Raw genomic sequence first — 24,865 nt, 5'->3', positions numbered from 1 at the left:
TCTGAACATGCACTAACAACAACTGCACTGTGGCTTCTTACTAGTTTAATTGGTGATAGAAATGTAGGCCAGTTAATATCCAATGTTCAGATCCCTTCATGTTTTCTTAATGACAGCTCATCAAACAAATGCATACTACTGATTCAACCACTTTGTTTTGGATTTCCTTTGTCAATCCATTTTTAGATCGCCTCCGAGCTAGTGCATGTTTGATTACAGAAGGGCGCTAAGAGTCAGCAAATTTTTTAATATCATTGTCACTCATTTCCTTGCTTCTCTTGGTCAGTGAGTGCCAGCTTCACTTCCTCTTTGTTTGTCCCTTCCTTGGTGCATGGCCCATATACTGATTCCTTTGCCCAACGTCGTTCCACTGCTCATGTTCGGAGCCAATTTATTCTGATAGTTGGAGCACTTCATAAGAGTGCATATGTTTGCAGGCTGCATACCTCGTCCCTTGCTTGTTGCTTGCCCCATCTCTCTGCGTTGCTTGAACCAACATTGTTTTGCCCCCTCCCAAGTCCCCTTGCACCTCATACTGCTCTGCAGCTTTGCTTCATCCCTCCCGCCCTCTCTCCCTTTACTTTGCCCACTTCCTGCATTCTTGCTTTCCCCATCCCCCTCCAGTATTGATTTGCCCTGTTCTTCTACTCTGCTTTTCCTTAACCCTACTCCCTGGCCTCCTCTCGCATAAGTGCATTACCCTGCCCCAATGCTATATTGTTGCTTCACTCCGTTCCCTCCTACTTTGTTTTATTTTGTGCTCTGCCCACATTCCTGCTTTACTCTACTGATCCTGCCTTGTTGCTTTATCCTGCACCCGTGGATTTCTCCTGCGTTGTTGCTTGCCTCATCCCAACCATGCTCATTCCAGGTTGTTGGTTGCCCCATCCTGACAGGAAAAAATCCTTTGATGTGGCCTGCGCTGCTGTAGAACATGGCGAAAAGAAATTGACAAAGCCAAAAGCTCTCACTATTGACCTACTGGATTTGCCAACGATTGTTAGTTTTATAAAAATGCCACTGTATCAGTGCATTACATACTGCATGCAAAAAAAACAGCTGATTATACAGCAAGGAATATCAGGCACATCATATGCTGCATACAGGCACATTATACCATAATTGCATAGCATAATATGAAGGCTAAGGAGCTTGAAATGAAGCCTCTATAGAAACACCAGATATATGGTTCTAGCTTCCTCAATAGCCTACTTAACACTATTAATAGATGAGTAAGTGTTACCCTTATTATTCCCACTGAGCCTTTTCTAAACTTTGCCCCGAATAATGGCTTTGACCTGTAACTGGCTGCAGTAACATGTCAACTTACTAAGCATAAATAGTTTTGCAATGTGACTCTCATAGTATGTAGTCCTGTACAGAAGGCTGTGGGAATAATAAAGCATTATGGGCATTCTTAAGATGCTATTAGGTCTGTCAGCCCCACACAAACACATCTAGAGAGATCTTTACTTTTTGGCTCTTGGATAACATATTGGTATAAGAGTCTACCTTTACTTTCCCATCTTTTTGTAACACTGGTGTACAGTAAAGAAATGTTTCCCAAGTGGTTTCACCAGTGCTACATGTAAGAGCCCTATGATGAACCATGCTACCCTAGCTACAAGAGGGTTTATCACCTTTATGAAGAATGATAAGACACTTATGTTGCCGTAACAGTGTGAACAAATCAGGGCTGACTTTTTGTTCCATAAACTGTCCCACTTTTTTGTATTGAGGCTTTTTCAGAGAGGGTGTCACTCTGGTTAAATTCCTTCCTACTCCTTTTACATATAGTTGAATTTAACTCATTTGGACCATTGTGGAAACATGACAGGAAATATGTATCCCAGGTACAGGCTGGACCTATTTGCCCATCACAGGGTAAAGAGATCCCAGTTCTGTCCTTTTTTGCTTAAGTATAGCTAAATGTAAACCCTCTGACTTTTAGAAGTTAACTGTAAGGCCCCAAACCCTTTTGTTATTCAGTCAGTCGGTCTGTCCATGAGCAAGGGTAGTAACTGCAGTATATATATATATATATATATATATATATATATATATATATATATATATATATATAGTCTTATGCACACATCTTCAATTTAAATGTGTCCTGGCCAAACCTGAACTCCCACAGCCATTGATTGTCTTGTCTGAGGCTTCCTATGGATTCCATCATTACAGTAATGTGGGGCATTATTGCTCAGATCATTCAGACACCCAATCCAATATGGAACATTTAGTAAGCATTAGTTTTCTTTTTGTCACTTTCTATTTTTCTATATAGCTCCTGTTAGAAGTTGATATTAGTACTCTTCAGCTTTTTTCTGCTGTCCATGTCTGTTAGTAGTTAAGTTGTGGAGTTAATTACTGCAACCCTTAGTTTCAAAGCACATAATTGTTGTGCTTGTCATCTCCATGTATTGTTTAATGTGGAGCAGCAAATATTCTGCTCCACATGTGAAGTGTTAACTATGGTCACAAGTGCCATTAACATTCTCCAAAGCTTCTGCAAGGGTTCATATCTCATTTCTCAAAAGTTTTTTTTCACTTAGAATAGAGCTGGATTCTAAGAATGCTTCTTCCCTGGAAGTTTACATATAGTGTTCACATGTCACCACTTTTAAAGCAAACCACAAGATGCCTTTACCATTGCCCCATTTTGTATTCGGTTGCATATAGTGTTTTATTCTATATTTGATGCCCTGATCACAATTTTGTCAGCTAAGGAAAGGTCATTAGGCTTCAGTTGCCTTTAATGTTGTTCTGTCACACAAACGTAGGTCAATACGGCTATGATCAGAAAGGACAACAGGTTTAATATTCGAGACATGGACCCTGAATGCTAATGCATCACCTACCAAGAAAATGATCTAAGCATGCACATGCTTTGTTTGTTGCGCAGTAGGTGTTTCGTCTCATCTGTGTGTGTTGCTAATTCCATAGGTCTATCAAGTGCAGAAATACCAGACAGTATCTTCCTCATTTGAGGGCAACCAGGTCTGAGTACTGTCTCTGCCACCCTGATATAAATATCCACAAAGAAGGTCTCACCAATTTTTGAGACACTGGGCTTAAGACGGCTCTCTTGGTTTGTAGTGGGCACATGGTGTTTCATGTAACTGTGTATCTGATCGCCGCAAGCTCAAATCACAGCACTAAGGACCTGGAGCATAATTTATGTTAGTCTCTCTAAGGAGCAATGTTCCCCTTAGTAACCTCTTTCAGACGTGGGACTGAAAATCATTGGGATGGGATGTTATTACGCATACACAAGGTAGTTAATACATCACATATTATGGTAAATTTCTAATTGATATATTCATGAATCAACAAGATGAGGTGGCTTCACCGTGTGAGTGACCTTTCACAATCCATTTTTGTTACTAAGGATGGGCTAATGTGATGACCTCACATATATGTACACTGTCCCTTCATACATGTGCTAATATGTACCCTACCTTGAGAATGCCATATTGTGTTGTGGATTACCACTGCAAGTTGAAAATAAAGATTGTTTTTTTTAAAACAATTGCCACTATGTCAAATACAGAGACTACTGACTGGAAATTAGTCCATTTATGGACTATGACACTTAGGAATCCGTCAAAACTCCCTTCGTCTGACCAAGAGGATGCATCACAAACCAATGGCTTTGGTCACTTGTGGAGGCTTTTCCTCGCCATTCTTCCAAATTCACAGGGGATAAAGGAAGGTTGATCCTATCAGCATTGTTTATCCTGGCATTATAACCACTAGTGACTGCAATTAGGAAAGATCAGCGGATTAATGGAATAACAGTGATGGCTGGAGAGCTTAAAGCATTCTATTATGCTGATGATATTTTATTGACTATAACTAACCCCCTAGAATCGAGCACATGCATTGGTGAAGAGAACGGCTTGACACACTCTTAGAATATAAGATCAACTGGTCTAAATGTGATGCCCTCTCCCTGACTCCAGTAATAGTGAAGAACGCAATTGGCTGTTTACCCTTTTGCTGGCTAAAAATAAACAGAAATACATTGGTTTGTATATTAACCCAGGACTGAATAATATGAGTTAAGGCACCTTCTCCCCTTATTGAATACCACAAAGTCAGACTACCGAAGGTAGGAGGGTTTAAGCCTCTCATTGTGGGAATGGGTTAAGTAATTAACATCAATGTAGTGCATAGGTTCAATTATTTATTCGGAATGCTAACCCATAAAGTTTCCGAAGACCCTTCTATCAGAGAAAGCGAGGGTAATAATTGGTTTTCTATGGAATTGAGAAAGGCCAAGACTGAAAAGTTCCAAACTATATGCCACAACGATGAAGGGAGGATTAGGTTTATCACTTAGGGAGAGTTTCTGGCTGGCCACCATTTGGCTCATGCAGTCTACCATTCACCTACAAACAGAAACACTTCACTGTGGGATCTCGTTAAGAAACATGCATTGAACATCAACACTTCAGCAGTCCTAACACCCTTTTACACAAGACATCAACACTCACAATGTACAATAATCCCATCAATCTTGGCCTCTCGTTAAGCATTGCAAAGGGTTTACAAGCTCTTAAACTGCATGGCCGTATACCCAGAGGCACCCATTTGGCGCAATACTGCCATTCAAATAAAAAGCTACTGAGTTAATTGGGCTATCTGGAAGGCACATGCTATTAAATATCTGGAAGACCTCTTCACTTTTTGGATGCATTATGCCGAGAATGTAGTCTCACTTCCCCACAAAAAGAGCGGTATCTTCAGTTATTTTAAGTGTTAACTGCACTACAGAAAAGCTATTGATTCTTTCTCATAAAAACCCCACAACAATACTATCTACACACTTGGAATAATATTAGAGGCACCATTTAGGGTACATACTCGCTCCTGGTTGAGGCTGGATACTCATCAGAAATTCTGATTACTTTACAATATTTGGGGAAGGGCTTGGAATGGGAGGAAATAGTAGAAACATAGTACAAAGGACTTGGGGAATCCCACATGAAATACAGATTTTCAAGATCTTACATTGATTACAGTGGTACCTGGCAAAGCTGTTTCAAGCGAAACTATGCACTGACTCCGGTGTCGGTGTGGTGCACAAGATAGTGAAATAGTGCACGTTATGTGGGAGTGCCCCTGCCTAACTACTCACTAGTGCTACAATTAGATTCACGTCACAAGACCTCACAATACAAATATTCTTGACACCGAGAATGGAACTGTGACATGACACCATGTCCCTGTTTGGTTTTTACAGCTGGAACGCAGGTGGTTCTCAACAGCTACGGGAGTCGTTAAGATAGCGCACCTGCATCGTTGGAGGACTGACGAGGTACCAGCCTTAAAGACTTGCTTAGGAGATATGTACAAAGTGGCTACCTTCAAAAGGGTGGTGCATAAACTCAATGACAAACTTTCATAGTTTTGAATGGGATGCTTCCTTTCACAAAGTAGGTCTTAGTTTGGAATCCCCTTGGGCGGTTGTCATAAGGTTAGCAACATATGTTTTTGCTAACCTACTATCCTGGTATATCGCCACTCCCTCACCCATAAGGGATGCAGAGCACAAAGGACTTAGCACTTGAGGAGAGGAGAGGAGCGAGCGATCAGTGGACAATACGGAGGGGGAACACCCCCCAAACTCTGGGTTCCTTTGGGCTGAGGATGATCTTTGGAAAATATTGCAGAGAGATAGAATTTTGGATGAATGGGTATTTGACATGTTTGTGAATTTATGTGCATGCACAGAGGTGTGGTTATTAGTTTGTTCTGTCTTCTTTGTCAAGATGGCTATGTATTCTGTTGTTGGATGCTGAAGTATTGTATATTGTGAGATTACTAAATGCTACTAAACAAACATGTAAAAAAATAAATAAAAAAAAGAAGTAAATCAGCCCTTTAATTGCCAGCTTGTTAAACAGGAGATATTCATTCTTTTTGTATTTTTCTACGGAGCCTGAGATTGCTACCTGTGAAAAGTGAAAGGGATGGAATTGGAATAAACATTTCCCCCAACAGACAAACACTTGTTCCAGCGGAGAATACATTAAAAAAAAAAATCTTTGATAAGGAACATTCTTTATTACACTCCAGGTTGTCGAAAGCAGATCTTTAATCAATTGTTAGCCCTGAATGCAAAAACTCAGCCCAAGAGAAGTTAGATTCAAATAGGTGCAATTTTTTCAGTATTATTTTAGCTATTATTAAGCACAAAGTTCTATTCAACCTGAGTTTATTGATTTTAGGGGAAAAGGGTAACGCTGTAGGTAACAGTGGCTCAATTCTTTTTGTAGATTGCCATCTTGACTACAAGGTACGTTTATTATGAAACAGTGACAAAACCCATAATCTCCAAAGTTCAGTTACTCTCAGAGGATGGTCCTATCAGCGTGAGGTGACTTAGCATAAGCCACGTTCAATGGCATGGTAGGAATGACACAAACCTTTCAACTTACTGTATTCAGAATTTTGCTCTTTTTATCAGTAGTGTGGTAGTTGGGAAAGACATCCTTTTCATACAAGAGCATCACTGAATCAAGAAGAGGGTCTATTTCTAAACAAGAAAAGATCTTGATCTGGACCCTTGAAATTTTTTCAAGTGTAGCTGGAAGCTGTGTTTTGGCATTTACTGTAAGAGCAGTGAAAGAGTACTGTCTTACAATATGATTTGTCAAAGTCAGTAGAAGGTTCTAAATTGAGTAAGTTGATACAGGTATGTGAATGAGCCGTGGAGCAATAACCCTACCTTGTACAATTTCTGAACACTGTATCAGTTCATCCTTGATTTCTGACACCTCAACAAGAGCCTGTCAAAGCTAACCGATTCAACACAAATCAACAAATCATTTGAAGGAGACAGTTTGGGGGGCAAATTTGGTCGCCTGAAATCTAGCAAATAAAAGTGGGCACTGAAGGTAGAAGGCAGAAAACAATAGAAGAGAATTTCGAGGAAGCTGTAAAAACATCCTCATGCTTTGGTACCCACAGCAATGAAATGCCTGTTGAAGATAACCATGGAACATCCACACATTCTCAATGTATGTTGGTCAACAGGAGGAAATTCAGCAACCAAACCATCCATGGACGCAACAGACTGCCTGTTGACAAGTATGCAGGTGGTTTCATTGAGGGGATCTGTGCTAGAAGAGAAAACACAGTCAAACGACTGCCTTAAGGTACAGTGACACTTGTTTGTGCCATATCTCAAGTGAACAACCAGAGGAGGTATGGTGAGCTGTCAGCCAACATCAAATGGGAATAGTTACTACAAGATGTGCAGTGTGATGTACACACATTTTTACAAGGGAAGGACACATCCCACTTCCGACAACCACTCCAAAGCTTTACAAATGGAGCCTGCACTATAATGGTGATGGGAACAAGTAAAGATTATACATGGAGTTTGACAGTTTAGTTTATGCTGACAATTTAACAAGGTTGCCACATTTACCTATTAAGCGATAAGTGTACTGCTGGCATAAACAACATGTTGTTATACTTTTTGTGACTTCAGCAGGGATTTACAGTCATAGGTGGGATATCTGCATGCTGTAAGCAGGAGTTAAATGCTCCATGACTCTCGACAGTACACATTTCAGTTTAGGTGTCACACTACAGTGAGAGAGGACAAAGATTGTAAAATGTCACACAGCCACGGTTTTGACTAAGCCATCCAAGACAACAGCCACTTTGTTAGAGTGGAAAAAGGTTTTCTTAAAACTATGCTAGGCCCTCTTGTTTTATTGTCAAGGTGTTAAAGTCAATAGGATTTTGATAATTGCCACAACCTAAACAAGAGGAAGCACATGGCCTCAATGAATTTGAAGTGTGTTTAAAAAAGCTAAATATACACTATCTTCCTTGAGTTAGCACCATCTTAGAAGTGTATTGTTTTGAAACCAGAGGGAGAGTCAAAAACAGATTATTGCACATCTTTATGAAAAACTGGTGTCTATCTACAAGTTTGATGCTTTAACCAAGCAGTACATAAGAGACCAGTTACTATTGAACTGCATTTGAGACAAAGTTAGAAAGGAGCTTCAGTAAACGATGAGCTGCCAGTGAGTGAGGTAATGGTTGTAGTGAAAACAGTAGAACAAAAACAAAATTGTGTATGTGATAAAGAATGGAGGTGATAAGGGTGCAGCAGTGAATGCAGTCAATGATAATAGAACATCTCAGCTCAGATTCCTGTCACAGCACTAGGCCCACCCACACAACTGGGGCAGCATTTTTATTGACAGAGGAATACTAGGTGGTAGGAATTTTGAGGATTCCTGCAAATTCTGGAAGTTTCCATCACAGAAATAGAAGGAAAATGCAAGATTTCAAGAAAAGTTTGAGGTTTGTAGGGCATTGTGGGTAAGAAAACCGAATGGGAACCACGCAAGTCACACCATCCTGGATTTACCTATGTGTCTAGTATTTAAAAATGTACAGGTTGACTAGGTTTCCCTAGGCGACGTCTGAGCTAGGGTCCTAAATCTGGAGCTACCCATATCAGAAAAAGATGGTCAGTTTTCAGTAAAAAATGCGCTGCATACATGTTGTGTTTAGGAACATTACCTGTCGTGAGCACTAGGCCTACCCAGACAACTGAGAAACCATTTTTATTGGGAGACTTTGGGGAATGCTGGGTGGAGGGAAGTTTGTGGCTCCCTCAGATTCCAGAACTTAGCATCATCGAAATATGAACAAACAAAAAAAAGTGTTTTTTGGACAAATTTTGAGGTCTGCAAAGGATTCTGGGTAACAGAACCTAGTGAAAGCCCCACAAGTCACCCCATCCTGGATTCCCCTAGGTGTCTAGTTTTCAAATAAAGTACAGATTTGCTAGGTTTCCATGGGTGCCGGGTGAGCTAGAGCCCAAAATCCACAGCTAGGCACTTTGCAAAAAACAAGTCTGTTTTCAGTGGAATAATGTGATGTGTCCACATTGCAATTTGGGGTGTTTCCTGTTGTGGGCATTAGGCCTACCCACACAAGTGAGGTACCATTTTTCAAGAGACTTGGGGGAACACAGAATAGCAGATCAAAGTGTTATTACCAATTGTCTTTCTCTGCATTTGCGCCTTTCAAATGTAGGACAATGTGTAAGATAGAAGTTATTTTGAAAAATTCCCTCAAATTGACATGCTAGTATCCGTGCCCCCAAATTCAGAGCTGTGCAAATAACCACTGCTTCTAAACTCAATATATTGTGCCCATTTCGGAAATACATAGTTTTCCTTGATACCTATTGTTCAGTCTTAATATTTTACCAAATTAATTGTTACCCGGCAAATTAGTATCCGGTACAAAAAGAAAACCCATTGCAAGGTGCAGCTTGGTGTTTGGCTCTGGGAAGCTAGGGTTCTTGGAGAACCTACCAACCCTATATATAGCCCTGCAACCAGAAAGGTCCAGTGGATGTAACAGTACATTTGCTTTCGAAAATCCGCCATAGTGAGAAGTTACAGATGAAAAGTTAGACAGAAATGGCTTTTTTTTTCAACTCAATTTCAATATTTTTTTCATTGCAACTGTTACTTTGTATAGGGAAACCTCGAATGATCTACACAAATGACCCCTTTCTAAATTACGAATTTTGTCTACTTTTCAGAAAAGTAAAGATTTCCAGGACCCACCATTGGTTTAACATCCAATGTGGAAGGAGGTTGAAAGCACAAACAAAATAGGAAAAACGGGATATGCCCCAGAAAAATGCCAAACTTGTGTTGAAAATGTGTTTTTCTGATTCTAGTCTGTCTGTCTGTTCCGGAAAGCTGGCAAGATGGTGATTTTAGCACGGCAAACCCTTCACTGATGCCATTTACAGAGAAAAAAAAAAACAGATGCTTTCTTCCATTTTTCCCCAAGACACCCACATTTTTGCAGTATTTTGGCTAATTTCTCAGTACCCGTCAGGTGAATGAATCCTTAAACTCTGGGTACCTTTAGAATTCCAAGGATGTTGGGGGAAAAAAAAAAAGGACGCAAATTTGGGGTAGATACCTTATGTGGACAGAAAGTTATGGGGGCGTAAGCAGGAACTACCCCAAATATCCCAAAAAAGACTTTACGGGGGAGGGTTAGGGGGGGATGTGGGCAGGGGGGGTTGGAGATTAAGACTTAGCAGCAAAGGGGTTAAAAGACTAAGCCCCCAAATGTGGCCCCTCTTTTCAGTTGGCATTGAGACCTGAAAAGCAGTACTTCTGGATGCATTCCTTCAAGACTGATCTGGCATCGCCGCCTTTGTATTTTCTCCCTCGATTTCTTATCTGCGGACCATGATAGGTCATACTGAGAGATTAGGATACTTGTTTCTCACCTCTGGAGACCACATTCATCTTCCACAGATCTCCTGGAATTGACCATCTAATACCCCCAACTGCAATCCATGTTAATCAGTCCTTGTCAGGCCTGACTGGGGAAACCAAACAAAAACCTTCCCCTGTCCCATTGGGAAACCCAACAACCACCTTCCCCTGTCCCATTTGTAGTCAGAGGCCTACAGAATTTCTGGCCTTCCTGGCTTAAGCATGTCCCTCTGGTGCCAACTGCAGAACTAATTGGAAGGGTTTGGGCCTCTTGTGGCCTCAAATTCTATGTATCAGTCTAGATATGGTGGGTTCACTAGTCTATGGCAAGGGATTTGAATCCACTTTAAACTCCTATAATATCAGTCACAAATTCGCTGACCTCCTTCAAGGTCTGCAATTTCTTCCAGTCACCTTGTAGCTGACAGCACAATTAAGGAAAGGTGTCTCTGACCTGTTGCTTCCAAAAAGTGTGTTTGCCTAGCACAACTTTTAGTGGGATGTCGATTATGTTCTCTCTTTTAGGAGACTGACGTGTTATGAGTTGCTGGATCTGAAGAGGTTCATTCTTTAGCAGTCAGCACTTTTCCTTCTACCAAAGGGTTTTGTATATTGCAGTGGATCTTATGGTTGTACACCAGAAGCAGTCGTTTTTTTCAGATCAAGGAACAGAAAAACCTAGTCCCTTAATTTTGCAGTCTAATGAACTTCGTGATAAGGAAAACAATGCATAAAAACTCAGTACATCAGAGGTTATAATGTCTGTAAGTCAATGGTCAGGCCAGGTGAATCTATGTTGAAGCAGCTGTGGATGAAAAAGACTTAAGGGTATCACCAAAAGTGAAGGTCAATACTAGCCTAAATACTTTTCTTAAAATTATAATTTCTCACCCAAAAGGGGAAATGTCTTTTTTACATCAATCAAGACAGGCTACCTTAATGCAAATTCAAAGATTTAGCTTTTGCATAGAGCAAACAATTAATTCATAAGAAAGGTTTTGAGGGTGGATGCAAAAGACAAGCATGCCTTAAGAGTATCTTTAAGACTTATGCCTGAAGTGAAGGTTTGAAAGTCCATCAGTGACCCGGGATGGTATTCATACCGCAAAAGGTTGACATCTTCCTGGATGTCTGTTAAGAGGTCTCTCAGTTCCCCTTTATGAACACCCAACTGATATAATCCAGTGTAATGTAGCATTAATATATTATATATGATCTGCATGTTTAATGTAGAGAATATGTATACTGTTTTAGACAGTAGAAATAGTATTTCTGTGCATGGTATCATTACATTTGGCTAGCATAAAATTAATAACCCAATTTCTATTTTTAAAGAATAAGGATCTGTGCAATTATCACAGCAAAAAATTATTAAGGAGATTTGGACTGAACATTCATGAATAATGTCAAAAGGTTGATGTGAACTCACAAATTGATTTGGGAGGCTATTAACCACTGCAATTTAATAAACATGTAATTATTTAAGGATATTGCTAGTACCTAATAACGTTAGACCTAAACTCTGCAGATGGGGCATCCTACGAACTTTTGGAAGATCCAAATCAACATCAGTGAAAACAAATAGTGAGCAGTGTCTGTGATCCTTGTTGAGGATATTAGAAGGGACTTACTTAATCTCTTTGCTACATCTGCTACTACAGCAGCAAAGCAACAACGAATAAACCAAGTTGGTAGTTTATCAACCTTAGCAAGTTCTTGACTAAAGTCTTATCAAACCCACCTCCCCTCAGTAGGCTGACCTCAAAATGTCACTTACCAATGGGACATTAGAGGTAAACATTTACCTCTAACAATATTTTTGATATATAATCTTCCAGCACATTCCTCACTGTAATAAAATTCTTCCCAGACATCAATGTAATCGAGAAAACTCTTTCCCAGCAGTAACAGCCTAGCCCTGCCAGATAAAATGATGCAACTGGATCAATTATTCTGCCCACAACATAGGACACAGGTGTCTAATAAGCACCAATCTGCATGTTGACTTCAGTATGCACCTCTGCCATGCAGTCCCAGAGCTGTCGTCTTCACTGAAAACATTTCCTCAGTTTCAACAGCAAATGGTTCCAAAGGCTCCTCTAAAGATTTCAGACTCAATCCTGTTCTAGCTACTGCAAGGAAAGGCTGTTTGGATCAGCAAAATATCTGCATGTGGGGTCTTGACTCAAACCACAACTTTGTGGCATTTGACCTGTGTTCCCCGCTGCACAAAAAGACCATCACTTAGTGAGGCACCAAGTTCTTTTTGGCCAAGGTCCACAGTAACATATTAAAAGGAAACCCCATTCCCCTACTAGATCTCTTGACAGGGAACAATTTCCCAAAAGATCTTTCCATAAATAGAAAAAACACCATAGGAAAAATAAATCCTCTTCCTCCTTGTACATTCTGAAACATGGCACTGTTCTCAGGTGCACGCCTCTTTCCAAGATGGAAAAGATCCAGCCACAATTCCCTGCTTCAACTGGTGACCCAGCACAGATCAAGGCTTCCATCCTGCCAAGATAGATATCTTCACAGCAGTCCCAGTACTCTTTTGGCCACTCCTCAAGGGTGGACCCTACTACATTTGGGCTTAGTGACTTTCTCCATCTCGGACTCAAGGCATCCAGACTATACTGGTTCTGGCACGTAGAAAAAAAGGTCATAGACCATGGCACTTATTATATGCTGGTTGTCATCAGCTATGGAAGACACAATTGTGCCTGGCAGGTATGGAGATTTTTGCTGGAGAAGAAAGTTTTCCAGCACAGCAGGTGAAAGGACTATTGTGTGACAAGCGGTTTTCCCTGTGTGGTCAGCAAAACTGCCCAGACAAACATGTGTCAATTCAACATGCTGGAAGATCTTCAATGGACCCAAAGTGATTTTATTACAGGGAAATTCCTCTCTCAGTTAACACTGCTAAAATGGTATTCTACATTCAGGGGGCATCTTCTATACCAATGGAAAGTTATCTGGGCTTTTCTTGCTCACAAGCTGGTAGATTTCCGAGATTCCTCAGGCAAGCACATGTATACTAACTAACCAGAATGAGCAGGGAAAATGGGCAAGATATGACCCATGTATCTTTCTCAAACAAACCTGGAGAGAATGTGTGTTAGGGTCGTAATAAACCAGTCATTTACTCTCCGGTTTCGGATGTATTTTTTTCACATTACTGTCACCCTTTCCATCAAAAGCAAGCACTTACAAGAAAGCCACACTTAGCTTAAAAGGCTTTATTTACTGCCAATGTAAGTGCAAAGTACATGGAAAAATATTATTGCAAATATAAAAAGAATAGTAGTGGCTGTGTATAAACAAAATGTAAACATTATAAAAGCAGGCAATATGTCACGTTGTAGAGATTCCCTTCATATTTAGTCCTAGCTAATAACACATTAGCACTAGAAGTGTGCCATTCCATGGAGGTTCAGAATTTAAATGTTTGTCAGCACATACTTCAAATTAATTTCGATTCCACAATGAAAGGCATGTCCACAAGACAAGGTTATATTGTACCTATGCCTTATAGCTGTTACATCAAACTGCTCTGCTCATCTGGAATGAAAAGCTCCACTCTTCCCAAAAGTGCTGTGAAGGATGATTTTATAGAATTTCTAAGCATTATTTTGAGAAAAATAACCTTGTGATGCATTTTCTAATGTGACATTCACTCATATCACTATGGCTTTTTGAACATATTTGCTAGAAACACTCTAGAAAAATACACAAATGTAGCAAAACCTACCATAATCAACACAAATTGATATTAACTAATAAGCAACTGCAAACCAATATTGACATTTGACGCAATGGGCCATAATCAGAAACAGCACAATAGAAGGGGATGCTAGGCATATAAAGAAAAACAACTGACCGAATGACCTGCAATGCCAATACAAAGTGTTAATTTTGAGTTTTCCCTCAAGCTGCCACAATGTTGCACTCCTGAAGATGTGATAGGATTCCTCCTTCAGCCCATTTCGCTTTTGCACCCTGCTTTTATCCGGACAGGTCTTTAAAAATTACTGATGAACTGCACAATAGCTCTACACCACAATCCCTGCAGCAATCATGCATTCGGTGCCTTGCAGCCTTTTCCTACATTGTATTATGGAAAAACTAAATTCAGGAGTCAGTGTCCACTGTGTGCCTCTGCCTTACCAAGTACATCAGAGTGCCTCATTGGAACTCACCAAACGGACGATGTGAGTCCAGATATTAGTGCTTGACACTATTGTCCACAGTTTGCGGTGTTTGAACAAAGCTTCTAATATCCTCAGTCACTAGCTTCACAAATTCAAATTGCGATTTTATCCACCTGTTAATGCTTGATATGTCAAGTACTCAGAGTTTCAATGGAGAGCACCGTTCCCTAGTGTGAAACCGGCTTGGAATGTTTTATTCCATACATCTTACATCTACAATACTTGCCATACATGTAGATTTTAGATACTGTATCACAAATTCACACATACTTCGATATTATGCATTTACGTTTGAGTGTAGGGAGAGTTTGGATCTCATATATAGTGCTCTGCACACAAAGGCAACTTTAGCTCTTTTCTTCATACACGTCAGAGAAAAAACATTCACGTTTGACCTCTATTCTCAGATAAATACAAATGAAGCACCAAATCTCAATTATTCCACTCCAGAGTGTCCGCTGTACTCTGCTCCTCATTTCACATATTGCATCTTCATTCACCATTTCAACTTCCTATTTGTTTTTGTGCTCTTCCATTCAGTGTTTATGCAAATGCTGAAATATCAAATTATATTAAGATATATATTTGATCTGTACATGTGTCCTCTGCCCGTTACTTTTCGACTGAAGATTTCTCCCTCACTGAAATCTGCCTCCCATCTCAGTCCACTCAACAAATTTAGCTACACTCATCCCCCCATACATGTCCTAAATACACAATCATTAGTCTGGTACATGCTAAACTGCAACTCCTCCTAAAAGACTGCATCAACGGGGCATAAGATCTAAATTATAGCCATCTAAGGGGCAAGTTTCAGTAGTGAGGTATGTCAACAGTGGTTGTCGAGATGAAAATAAATGCAGCAATCAAGTTGGTCTAGTGAGGAACAGCAACTGAGAACCATTGCAAAGCCTCTGACAGATGTAATGTTTGGATCAGAAGTAACTTTCTAAAATGAAAATCGGGGAACAAAGAATCTTTCTGCACCAAAAACGAAACAATTCTAGAAGCATTGGTGTGCCATGTTTCTCTAAAGAAATGTTCTTCTAATCAGTGCAAGGTTGTAAAGAAGAAATAGAAATTGTGGTGAGGCAAAGAGGATGCGGAGGAGAAAAGACAAGGGATGCATGTTCGGTGAGCTCACAGCTGCAACCAGAATGCAATTACTGTATTTTACTAGATGGCACTATGTTTAAAGGGACAGAAACAAGGAGGAACTATCAAAGGAATTAATCTGTTTCATTAGAGTTTCTGTTATTAGGTCTTAGATTGGAAAATCCAGAAACCAAAGTAGGTGCATCTTTATATTTTTAATCTTATGTACTGCATGGAGTACACGTGTGCATTATTTCCATACATACATTATACTCGAGAGAGAAAACTACATTTTCTCCTCAAATCACAGCAGAAGTTGAAGTATTTCTAATCACAAAGTGTTCAGACGCCACATTTAATGTCATAGGAAGAAATGTATTACTAATTTGAAATTTACAGCCTGATAAATGATACCTTTTTAACGACCTCAAAAGTGAAATATAAAATATTTAAATGCCAGCTTGATAAACTATTTTAGCCTCACATATTGCATATGATGTTGAGGGATGGGCTATTCCAATGCTACATAAATAAGAAGCAGACCTTTGTCTACAGTGTGTTTTTCATTTACCTCTTGGTTGTTTTTACCGACAAATATCTACCATAAAACTGGAACAATGACATGTGAAAGTTAAAGAGGCAACTGCACAGAATGGGGAGGGCAGTAAGGAATCTGTAGTTAGATACAGTATCCACCAAAAACAGCGTTTCTGAAAATAAGTAACTTGTTCTCTTGAAGGATACTTCTAAGCGCAAGTTCTTCAATGTTCTGAATAGATACCACAGTAGTACCTCCCAAAGGTGGAGGGTTTGGGGAGTAGACGCACCAAAAAGTCATGCACAAACAAGCAGACAAAGTAATGTCCAAAATAGACCAGACAATCAATGGAGAAGTGGTGTTTGACAATATGTGAACATATGTACCAGTGTCCACTTAGCCTGGCAGATGTCTAGAAAAGGCACTCCAGGTGAAAATGCCATTCTAGCACTCATGGTCCTAATGGAATCGGCTCTCAGACCTCCCAGGGACAGCTTCTTGGCCAGTGCTTGGCAGATCTTGATACAGATAACTAACCACCTTGTTATGGTCCTCTTTTGCACCGCCTTACCTTTATTTACAACTAAAAACTTGATAAACAGCTATTCATCTAAACAGTCTTGTGTGCAGTCAGTTTAAAAATGCAATACACTTTGGATCAAGGAATTGGAGCCGCTTACCCTCCTTTGAAACGTGAGACAGGGCAAAGAATGCTGGCAGAGGGATAGATTGGCCAACGTGGCAGGGTTTAACAACGTCAACTTAAAGATGAAGATTTAAAGAGCATCTGTGTGCAGTGGTTCAAAGGACGTGCACATGAGAAATGTTAGGATTCAGCTCTGGCTCCACTGAGGCATCACAAGCGGTTTTGGGGTAACATGTGGGTCAAACCCTTAATAAACCACATCACAGCCGGTGACTTAAACAAGGGTGGTTGATATGGTAAACACAGGTAAGCAGAGAGGGTCGAAAGATAACCCTTCACGATACCTACTGCAAGACCTGGTTGGGCAAAAGATAGAACAATAAAAGAACATCTGGGAGTATGCCATTTGGGACGAAGGGGATACATGAAGCCAGGAGACCAAGAAACCTCAGAGCTCTCATTGAGACCCAAGACTGATTTTGCAACATCAGAAGCGTATCCTAAATGTCCCAAACTCACAGCAGTGAAAGAAATGATTTGAACATTAGTGTGTCCATAACTGCCTCCATGAATGTAGGTGTTTCCATGGGATTCAGGTGGGACTTCAGCTCATTTACTGTGAACTCCAACAATGTCAGGAGTTCTGCCATCATCTGGGGGTGGTCTATAACTCCCTGTGGTGAGTCCACCTTCAGCAGCCTGTCCACTAGGCATGGGAACATGTGCACCTTTGACCTCTAGAGATGAGCAGCTACCATGATCATCACTTGAGGAGCCCTGTTAGGGCCAAAGAGAAGCACAGCAAACCGAAAATGGTCTTGGTCCACCTTATACCATAGGCTCTGGGACTGCACAATGTTTGTGTGGAAAAATAACCTGCAAGCCTGCAAGAAATGAAGCAGTCTCCGGGATTTGCAGCTGTGAAAATCTGAACCAGAATGAGCATTTTGTATTTGTCCTTAAAAGTAGCACAAATAGCACCCTTTCCCTCTCACGTAGTCTAGTACCCATTCAATGGCACCCTTAGACAGAAAAAGATTGACCACCTGCATCAGGATTGCAGAGTACTTCTCCTAAAGTTGTTGTGGTGAGAAATGGAATGGCATTACCCCTTCTGAACAATCTGTAATAGACATCTGCATGACTTGAGGGATCTGCAGCTGGGAAGGAAATGTTGGCTCTTGCCTACTACTGGCCTAGCATGAGCCGGTAGGGCAAAATAAAGCTTGACAGCCACTGCACCAGGGAAGGAGGGAATTAAAGTTGCAGTCCCTGCTGTCCTGCATGACTAACTGGTGCTGCCAACATGGTCTCAAAAGAACTGGGCTTGCTGCAGTGCAACAAGCTAAGAGGGCTGGTGCCACCTGTAAGTAAGTCCTCCAGAGAAAATTTCCTGAATGGTAAGGAAATTGCTTTGCAGAGCCTAATAAACTAAAGGATCTGACAGTGGTGGGTCTGTCTCTGAACCTTCCTGGCACCACTGTAAAAAGGGAATATCCAGTAGCAATGTCTGTATGAAAAGCACATCCCAGTGGGCCTCATCCAGGCGTGCTGTCTCAGTATAATACTGTGGCAATAGCTCTGCATATGCATTTGTCTGATGTCTAAGTGGGCCCGGAGTATACCTTTTACTGCATCCTGGCCATCATGTATTGTCTGGGACAGTGAACCCCTCAGGGACCACCAGCAAAATCTTGCTGGCTATGCTCCATAATGTAAGCATGTACCTACCCAACATGCAAACTCTTATGATACATTTGAGGACCAAGCTAGCTGATGAAAAACATTCTTTTCCCAAAGGCATCAATTCACTTCTGTCCCAAGGCGGAAGGTTGGCTGGAAAAAATTCAGGTTGACCTTATCTGTCCAGGCCTGACACAATCAGGCTCTCCATTTAAGGGTGTTTAGGAAGAACGTCCTAATCTCTGGGAGCAAATCTGTTGCCGAACCACATGTCAACTGACTGGGGGGAATAAATAAGGTTTGGTCCAAGTTGCCATAAGGGCATCCATAGTTTCTTCATTAAATGCAAGTAAAGACTCTTAAAAAGAGGACATTTAATGTAGAATTTCAGTCAGAAAATGTATTTTCACCTCAATAGTGGACAAACAACTCTAGAGTTTCAGCTTCTGCTCATCGAACCATCACCATGAATGAGGTGCTTTCTTCAATTGGAGGACCATGTGGGCAAGTCCACATCTGTTTCAGGGCACATATCTAGCCCACTAACATTTTTCAGGTCTGGATACAAAGGACTGTGTGTAATAAGGTGTGGGGGGGGGGGGGGGTTGCGGTTAGAGAGGGTGGGTTTTTTGCTCTGACCGGTTTGGGGGGTCTACGAGGGTGTGTGTGTGTGGGGGGGGGGGGGGGGTGGGAAGTTTGTTCATGTTTTTGTTCATGTTTTTGTTATTTCTTCTTTTACTGCTTCCTTTCTTGGTCTGACTTTGGGCAGTGGGCTTGGCAGCGTGGTGGGGCAGCGTGAAGAAAAAAAAAAGTGGGGGAAATTCAGCCCCATTGTTCAGCAGCATCTAGAGAGTTCATGTCCTCCTGGGTCAGAATAAGAGCCAAAAACAGAATGACGTCTCTGTTAGCGGTGGCAACAAGGCAGAGCTCTCTAATTAGAGGCAGACTGGATGACATGTTGCACTTCAGTAATTGTATAGCATGACATTGATCTATACCACACTGACGTTGTCATGAGCCCAACTGTGGGCCCAGAGGGCCAAACTGTATCAGAGTTGGTGACGGCCTGGGAATCTCTAGGCACATCAGACTAATTGCAAATTGGTTTGGATTCTGGAGAAGTTGCAGGAGTGCAGCCTTTACAAAGGGGTGGGGTGGATTAGAGTCCCATCATCTTATGTTTGTACTTAGACATTTTTAACATACCTAAAGACTGAGAGTGAAGTAGACATCTCACAGGAACAATCTTATGCCCACAGGCGATACAGTGCCTGAAACTTGGAACAAGAGCCAGATCTATGCTTCAAGTTAAACACCTTTTGCATTCAATGATGTAGTTTACCTCCCAGTTTTGGACCACTTTTGGATGCATGAGGGAACAGTTGTTGCACATCTTGGAGTTATGCCAAGAGACCAAGCACTAAAGACACATGTGGGTCTATGATCAACATCTGCTTTCTGCACACTTGGCATGACTTGAAACATGCCATTTTCAGTGCAGATATAGTTCTATATCAGACAGTCATCAAGCATTTCAAAAGTATTAGAAGACCTAAAAGTTGGAAGTGAAGCTCTGGTTCTGCGTTGGAAGGTGCAGAAATAAAAGCACGGACATCAATGTGTAGGGATGACGCTTATTTGCTGCTCCATTCCCTTCACTTCCTGGGCAATGCGGTGTCACAAAGGAGCTTCATGGAGCCACCTACGTACGTGGAGGAACACTGCTAAGGAACATTTCTACATCCAGTCTAGTAACTGGAAATATTCTACAGGTGTTGAATCTGTGTTTAGAGGTATCCATCAGAAACTTGTATTTAAACATAATTAAAATACTTATATAGTCACTTTTATGCAGTTAAACGTTTTGGCTACAAAGCAAATCATGTATTTTATGCCACAAAATAATCTAATCGTAATGGCATAGTGAGAATAGATATAAGAAAAATGTCACAGGGTGAGGCCATTGCCAGGAGGTAGCAAACAGAGAATTGGATGTACTAGTTAATTAAAAGCTATGGAGAAGACCAACTCAAAGACCGAAACAATACTGAGACTCAGAAGATGTCATGGATGAAATCAGTGATGTTTCTAATAATAAACCAATGACCCCGAACTACCACAGCCATTTTCATATCATTGTCAAGTTAAAAGCCCCTTTTTCTCATTATTAAAAGACAGACCACCATATCGCACAGAAGCACATAATAACCATGCTAATTTACCTTGGGCTGGAAAGGAATAGTGTGCTGGACAGGAGTGACTGATGCTTAACCCTGCTGTACTGGTGAGAACACTGGACTGACTTGGAGGAGTCTGAATTAAACCACTTTCAGATTTGACACTTGGCCATAATGCACCTGAATTGAACAAATTGGACCAATTACAAACAATACAGCCAGACAAATGATCATTCTTGCAGTCTACATTTAAAAAATACTATACACAGGTGTCACAGAATGCTAACAGTCATGAAACCACAACAGTAGTGAGTCAACAAATAAATAGCCAATTTCTAATTCATTATGTGCACTTTATTCCCAAGACCTCCTTCACGGTAGGAAGCAATAGAGTAGTGAGCAGCCTACTTACTGGTACGCAACTAAGCAGGACTTGGTGAAATGCTGGATTGGAGGAGCACTTATTAGAGGGTCACTGAATGGTTGGAGTGGGTTAAGATTGAGATAGTTTGAACGCAGCAAGGCATGTGCTGCTTAGGCATGCAAAAAAGTTAGACCTTCGCTGCATATGGGTTGAGGCAATCAAATTATAAAACAGTAGGTCAAGTACCCCAAAATAAATAAACCCAGTTCTAATTAAATTAATCCACTGAAGCCACCACGGTCTTATTGGCCCTTCTTTCATACACATATATAAATTGGAGACTGGTGCAGGGATGTATGAAAAGTCTATACTTGCTCCGTTTGCACAGACACACAGGAAACCAGCATGCAGCCAACACATCTCAAGAATACTACTTGCTTGCACTGTCTACATTTGAGGCCAACTGGAGAGCAAAGGTGTATAGCAGACCATGGAAAGGTTATCCTAAGGGAGACAATGCCTTCAATGGAGAAAACAGGTAATTTGCCACTGCAGTGCCAAGCAGACAGCAATTAACGTAGAGCTCCATACAGATGGCAAAAACAACTAAGCGAGTAGCAAAGCAGGAAGCTGACAAGTTGACAAGCTTGCAATGGAGGCTGTCTGGACAAGGGAGCACCAAGGTTTAGCCCATGTATCTCATCAGCATTGCAAGATACAGAATGCAGATGTCCACGTACTAAGCACAAGTCCATTTAATGTTTATTTTTCCAAATGATGTGGCCAAAGCATGCAACACACCAAAGACAATGGGAGTCTGTAAGAAGAAACTAAAACTAACCAAGTCTTCATAAATCTTCGCAAAACTTAAATAATAAAAAAAAAAAAACGCAAAAAAAACACCAACATTCATGACAAAAAGTTCACCACCAGAGCCAAAACACCAGCACCAAAAGTGATGGCACATTAAGAGACCAAAGGATAAGGTTAATTGATAGTCCCTATCCCTTTGAAATACAAACCAAAATGAAAATCTGATCCCAAAAGTCATGCCGCGATACTGGAGGAGCCTGGAAATTCCAGACAGTACTAACCAAGGATCCAGAGAAAGGGACCCACTGTAAAATCCCATAACTCAAAACTTCAAGTACAGGAAGGGAAAGTGCAGATAGTCTTTTACGACAAATTAAATAGAGTAAGCAAAAACGTATCAATAACTCACAAACACGAACTCTGGAAAATCATCAGCGGTGTAAGGTGATAATTGGCATCCTTGATGTGTACAATGGTGGATACGAATGGTTTAAGTGCAGACAAGTGATCAACATCTAACAAGGCCACAGGGATAGACTGAACCCATTTGATAAAAATGAGGTATATAGTAATCCATTACGACATGCCCCAATGGAAAACTCAGACTACATCAATTGCTTTCTCTCGTTTCTTTACGATTGCCATTGTGTCAATTCAAAATCGTTGCTCGTTAAAACAAAGATATGGCTATGATCACATGGGAGGTGATGTTTTGTGAAGGCATACATCTAAAAGGAGGCGGCCAAGGTTTCAAGAGTGTTTTCTAGCAAATAAGTTTGGATTATGCCTTGAGATTAGAGTTTGAGGGAATCCTGGGTGCAAGGAATTTTGTGGCTCCCCACAGTTTACATATTTTTCGATCACAGAAATACGAGAAAAATGTGCCCTCCCGCCTCACCACCACCATTTGAGGTTTGCAAGTGATTCTGGGTAACAAAATGGGGAAAGCCACACAAGTCAGCCCACTCTGGATACCCCTACGTTTCTAGTTTTCAAAAATAGGTTGGCTAGGTTTCCCTAGGTGGTGCCTGAGCTAGAACCCAAAATCCACAGCTAGGCACATAGCATAAAATGAGTCAGTTTTCTGTGGTAAAATATTTTGTGTCCACATTTCACATGGGGGGGGGGGGGGGTTCCTGTCGTGGGCACTAGGCCTACCCACACAAGTGAGGTACAGTTTTTATCGTGAGACTTGAAGGACTTGGGGGAACACAGAATAGCAGAGCAAGTGTCATTACCAAATTGTCTTTCTCTGCATTTGTGCCTTCAAAATGTCAGAGAGAGTGTAAGAAAGAAGTCATTTTGAGAAATGTCCTGTAATTCACGTGCTAGTATGGGTACGCCCAAACTCAGAGATGTGCAAATAACCACAGTTTTTAAAATCCATATCTTGTGCATATTTCGGAAATACATAGGTTTCCTTGTTACCTATTTTTCACTCTTGCCATTTTACCAAATGGATTGCTGTATGTCCGGTACACAATGAAAAACCACTGCAAGGTGCAGCTCAGTTATTGGCTCTGGGAACATAGGATTCTTGGGGAACCTACAAGCCCTACATATCCCTGCAACCCAAAGGGTCCAGTGGATTCAACTGTATATTGCTTTTGAAAATCTGGCATAGTTAGAAGTTACAGATGAAAACGTAGAGATTAATGACTTTTTTTCAACTAAATTTCAATATTTATTTCAACTGTCACTTTCCATAGGAAAACCTTGAAGAATCTACAAAATAACCCCTTGCTGAATTCAGAATGTTGTATACATTTCAGAAATGTATAGCTTTCCAGTATCCACCATTGGTTTCACACCCATTTCTACCACTAACTAGAAGGAAGTTGAAAGCATGAAAAATAGGAACAAATTGGTATGTCACAGTATAATGCCTAAACTGTGTTGAAAGTTTTTCTGATCCAAGTCAGCCTGTTCCTGAAAGCTGGTAAGATGATGATTTTAGCACTGCAAACTCTTCGCTAATTTCTCAGTCCCCTCCAAGTCTGTAAAAGAAAAAAGAATAACTATAGGGGAGGAGATGACAATACAATACCAACTGATAATGGGGTAAACCTGCTCAAAGTGGAAAGGAGAAATGGACATGCTCACAAACCTATAATCAAAGGTAGCTCATGCCACTCACTCCCACTCTCAATAGCTGCTCTATACCCCTTAGCCTGTAGCTCATCACACAGACTGAAAAGACATGGAATACATGAGAACAGTAACCCATCTAGGACCCCTCCTCTCCACAGTGTAAAACATGTGAACTGACCCCATAGCTTATCTGAGATGTCCTACAGTCAAGTGCATCTTCCTCTCAAGAGATGAGGCTAACATTCTGGATGTATGTCCATAACCTGTGTAAGGGTTAAACATGAAAAAGATGCTTTAGATGCACTAAAGGTGTGCCCTGATAGAGCTGATTGGCCCTCTTGTGATCTAACCTCAAGTTACTTGAAGCTAAAGGGCAGCGAGGCGGGGGGTTCGCTGAAGTTGAGGCAGAAAACTGCCTCATATCTCCATGAAATAGGACAATTTATCATTCAGACTATATATAAATTTTTCAAAAGCTGTCACTTCACTCATGTTTAATCACACGTGTACTGTCGGGGCTGTAGTTTTTTTTTTTTTCACAGTCTAGGTGTGTCAGTTTTTGACACTGCTAAACCTGTAAATAGCCATCGTGTCATGCATGCAGACAGCGGAGCAAGGTCTGACATACCATATAAGAGCCAGTCGTGGCATGAGAGCCGTTCGCAGCTAAGTGTAGTAGGACTACGATCCAGATTTGATGCCAATAGGACCGTAGGTACAGACACTCCCATAGTATGTGCACTATGTCTCCAGGTTCTTGACCACACTGCCAGCACTGAGTGTAGGGGCACATCCTTGCTTGGCATAACCTCTCAGGGACCAATGCCACTGATGGAGAATCTTAAAATACAAAATCTAAACTTCAGCCTTGCCTCACAAATCCCTTTACCATGGGGGCTATAAGAACATCTCAATCATCTAAAAAAATTGTGTAGGTGTGCTGCCCACCAAG

The 24,865-nt window shown here is 40.9% G+C and overlaps 1 protein-coding gene across 7 annotated transcripts in view; it reads right to left on the bottom strand.

Annotated features, from left to right (window-relative positions):
• The window catches only part of EYA3 (EYA transcriptional coactivator and phosphatase 3), a 900,226-nt gene that overhangs the window by 444,959 nt on the left and 430,402 nt on the right, over positions 1-24,865 (bottom strand). For 5 of the 7 annotated variants that reach the window (XM_069225116.1, XM_069225114.1, XM_069225113.1 and 2 more), the window contains one exon: positions 20,691-20,825. The exons of the other annotated variants lie outside the window; for them this stretch is intronic. In XM_069225116.1, coding sequence (XP_069081217.1) covers positions 20,691-20,825 — 135 coding nt within the window. The remainder of the gene's footprint in view (positions 1-20,690; positions 20,826-24,865) is intronic. 7 annotated transcript variants of the gene reach the window in all.

The sequence above is a fragment of the Pleurodeles waltl genome, chromosome 3_1, assembly GCF_031143425.1.
Source record: "Pleurodeles waltl isolate 20211129_DDA chromosome 3_1, aPleWal1.hap1.20221129, whole genome shotgun sequence".
Classification (NCBI taxonomy): domain Eukaryota; kingdom Metazoa; phylum Chordata; class Amphibia; order Caudata; family Salamandridae; genus Pleurodeles; species Pleurodeles waltl.
This window is presented reverse-complemented; position numbering and strand designations above follow the sequence as displayed.